This window comes from Sinocyclocheilus anshuiensis, unplaced genomic scaffold, assembly GCF_001515605.1.
Source record: "Sinocyclocheilus anshuiensis isolate Anshui unplaced genomic scaffold, SAMN03320099.WGS_v1.1 scaffold1652, whole genome shotgun sequence".
Classification (NCBI taxonomy): domain Eukaryota; kingdom Metazoa; phylum Chordata; class Actinopteri; order Cypriniformes; family Cyprinidae; genus Sinocyclocheilus; species Sinocyclocheilus anshuiensis.
In genome coordinates, this window is record NW_015555796.1 from 102,694 (window position 1) to 106,444 (window position 3,751).

General features: G+C 39.8%; 1 protein-coding gene across 1 annotated transcript in view; it reads right to left on the bottom strand.

The window, feature by feature from the left end:
* LOC107674894 (stress-induced-phosphoprotein 1-like) overlaps positions 1–3,443 on the bottom strand; it is a 25,623-nt gene extending 22,180 nt beyond the window's left edge. The window contains exons 1-4 of the mRNA XM_016469037.1: positions 3,414–3,443; positions 3,077–3,286; positions 2,504–2,645; positions 1,163–1,304 (exon numbers count right to left, since the gene is read on the bottom strand). Of these exons, the coding sequence (XP_016324523.1) occupies positions 1,163–1,304; positions 2,504–2,645; positions 3,077–3,286; positions 3,414–3,443 (524 nt within the window). The remainder of the gene's footprint in view (positions 1–1,162; positions 1,305–2,503; positions 2,646–3,076; positions 3,287–3,413) is intronic.
* Positions 3,444–3,751: the final 308 nt, after the last annotated feature.

A 3,751-nucleotide genomic window follows, 5' to 3' on the forward strand; every position in this document is an offset into this window, starting at 1 on the left:
GAGCGGTTCCAGAGCATATTCGAGCGCACACTCTTACCTTCAAAAATAGGCGAGGCGCATATCTTTAGCGAAGCAGCGCAGAGAGAAAATTCAGAAATGTGCCGCGGCTCCACTGATGTAAACACAAGCATTGACTAGAGTGGCCGTGTTGAAGCCGTAACGCGCCACGCGTGCAGTGTAAATAAGGGGTAAGTTACTCTCGCGGTATTTTGATGTCATACACCGATTGGTCTGCTTCAAGTCGAACACACAGCTGCTGCTGCCACCTTATGACAATAGATTTACACTTCAAATTAGGTAGTCTGCCATGACAGTAGCTCATTGGAAAAGGAAAATGCCCTTCATTTTGTTTGCACTAATAAATGCTGCTGCCTGCCAGCTGCAATCAATAAAACGTTCCATGTTCTTTTTTTTATATCGTCATAAATATCGTTATCGCAAATATTCTTGAAATATCGTGATATAATTTTGAGGCTATATCGCCCACCCCAATTAGATTTATGTATAACCTTCCTGCATTGTTAAAAGAAAATGTCTTGTGATTACAGTGCTGAGCCGCTGCAATGGAGCAGCTCTGATATGCTTTTAAAATTAAAGATGAAATACGACAGAGCAATAAAATGAACAGTGAAAGTAACAAGCTTAAACAATACATTTTAATGGGCATAAGTGTGAAAATAACTGAAGGAAATATTTATTTGCTAAATGAACTAAGCTATCTAACATTATTCATATTCTTTTAGTTTCTGTACCCCGTATTTTTAAAAATTGTGAAAAATTGGCATGAAAATACAGGTACTGGTACTCGGTATAGGCAAGTACCAAAAATAATAAGTATCAGCATTGAGCTTCTTCTGAAAAAGTGGTATTGGTCTATCCCTACATATTATAGTTTTTTTTTTTTTTTAAAGAGGGATTTAACAAAGACTGTAAACTTCTGAAAAAAATAGAAGCTTCTGTGCATCTGTGCTCGGGCACTGCATTCTCAGTGCTGTCAAAAAAGTCAGATAGTTATTGGTTGACACCACTAAGAAATGCCAAATATCAGCAAACCATTGCGTAGTGTCGCGGATTATTATGTGATAATGACAAGCCGACTATACATTATGCAAAGAAAGACACAAATAGAAACCGAAAGGCAGAAGGCATACAGAACACTTACGTGCCAAGCTCTGAGGGCTTGTTCCTGAGCTGCTCCAGCAGCTCCCTGTAGCTGGGGTCAGACAGGAGCGCTCTGGTTCGATGGTCACCCTCCAGCTTTTCATACAAGTTGGGAATGGAAAATGGGTTCATCATCTTTCGCTCTGAAAAGAACATGAAATCATCAGTTATCACATTAAATCTTTCAGTTTCTCACCATGTTCCTCCACTGACACTACAAAGAATCTTTTAATTTTAAGAAAAAGGTACAAGTAGTGCTGGGTGGTATGAACAAAAATTTGTATCACGGTATTTTTCAAAATTGTCTTGGTTTCACAGTATATGACGGTATTTTTTTTTTTCATGCATGGTGTTAACCACATTTTCTACTGATTGAGAGAGGAAATACTGCAGTAGATTGACTTCAAAAATTGTCATTTTAACTGATCTTATGACTGGTGCTGGTGATTTCTGGCCGATTGCGCATTATTTCCACCCACTACTAGACAACCCGGCAATTCTTAAAAGCTGAAGAATTCCAAAGGAACTCCGTTATTTTGACAGGAAAATACAACAAAGAATATCGTTTACATGTAGCGTGTCAATTCTGCATGTTATGTAAGACTCTCTTGCTGCCTCTTTCTTTGCTTGTGTGTGAGACAAAGCGACGGTGAGGTGTGCGCCGTTACACTAGAGTTTACAGTACGTCAAATGCGCTGCACATCCATTGAGATGAACTGAAAATAGCACAGATCGCTTGACAGATAATGAGACTCAGAAGCGCTCTGTCAATGTGTTCGGTGAGTGAACATGTCCGTGATAAACTTATACTAAGCCTCCAACTCCAACCAAGGTTAATATTAGACATCATTTAGTTGCCCAAAGTGAAGATTTAGTTGCATATGCGAGTGATTTACTCGCATTGTAGAGGGGTGTCCATCTTCACCGTCCCGCTTAGTAATACAGCTGTGCCCTCAGCACAGTGAAAAGGGACCCCGTCGCGCCACGTCGCGTTCCAAACGTTGTTTAAGCGACATACACCGGAATTGCGGTATATTAAAAATTCATATCATAATAAAAATAGGCACTAGATACAAGCAACCAGGAAAACTACTAGGTATTTTTCACCCAAAGAGGCTTAAAGTACATTAATTTCAAACTGATATGTGCTCTTAGGCTTCACACTGAGAGTGAATATTTTGCCTTGAACAAGACAAAAATCCAAAATCCATTTTGTAAGATAAGGTGTATACAACATAACACTCTACTCTTGATGTGAAAAGATCCGTTGGTTTCGTATCAAATGTTTTGCTTTGTGGAAATTCTTCCAAAATCATGGTTAAAAGGAGGAGACATTCCTTACCTGCCAAGCGCGCTTCAATGTTCTGAAGTCCCTCCTTGAGCTGCTGATTGGATGGCTCTTGGCATATCCCCTCCTGATAGGTCGCTTTGGCATCCTCTAGTCGCCCAAGAAACTCCAAAGCAGCTGCTTTTCTTGAGTAGCCCTTAATAAAAGATGAAAATTGAAGATTAAAACTAAAGTAGAAATGGCAACAGAAGGAGATCAGGGAAAGAACGACACTAGGGGTGGGCGATCTGACAATTTTATATTGTGATCAACCTTGAAGACATCTACGATCTACAATCTTTTATGTCCTTAAATTGGTGTGCTTTCCCCTCTTCTAAACTTTAAACTTTCTAAACTAAAAGCACATTAACTGCAAAGGACACTGTTGTTTAATGCAATACTGTGTTTTAAACTCTTCAAATAGATAAGGCATAGGCTTGTTCCAGTCTGGATATTCTCAATAGTACATCTCAAAATTGGGAAGATCGCGATTCAGATTGAGAATCGCAATTGTGAGATAAGATCATGATATAATATTTTGGGAGGATCTCCCACCCCTAAGTGACACTAACAGCAATAACAACTCACCTTGCCCCAGTCCGGCTTAATCTTTATGGTTTGGCAGGCATCTTTCAGGGCATTGTCATAATCGCCCTTCTTGGCATAGGCGGCAGACCGGTTGCTGAAGAGGACGTGATTGGAAGGGTCTAATGTCAGGGCCTCAGTGTAGCACCTAACCGCCTCATCCACATTTCCTGCGCTCAACGCCTTGTTACCTTGATCTTTCAGTTGCGATGCCTAAGGAGAAAGATGGATTAAAAAGTAAACATTACATTTAACAAGTTTTCCCATTTTAATACATGTCAGGAAGAGAACAACAATGTCAATGAAAACAGCATTTGGAGGAGGCTAGAGCTAGTTGTACCAGCTGAGTGTAAGTTACAACTTTTGACATAAGGTCCACTAAACGCCTGTTGACACCAAGAATGAGTACTATAAAGATAACTCTAACGATAATCATATTAGGGTCCACACCAACGCATGATAACTTGTCTTTTGAAAATCGTATTTCCCATGTTACAAAAACAGCATTCTTCCATCTTAGAAACATTGCCAAGTTACGAAACATGTTACCTGTTTCTGATGCAGAAAAGCTAGTTCATGCATTCATGACCTCTAGACTGGACTATTGTAATGTACTGCTAGGTGGTTGTCCTGCATCTTCAATAAACAAGCTACAGGTAGTCCAAAATGCAGCGGCTA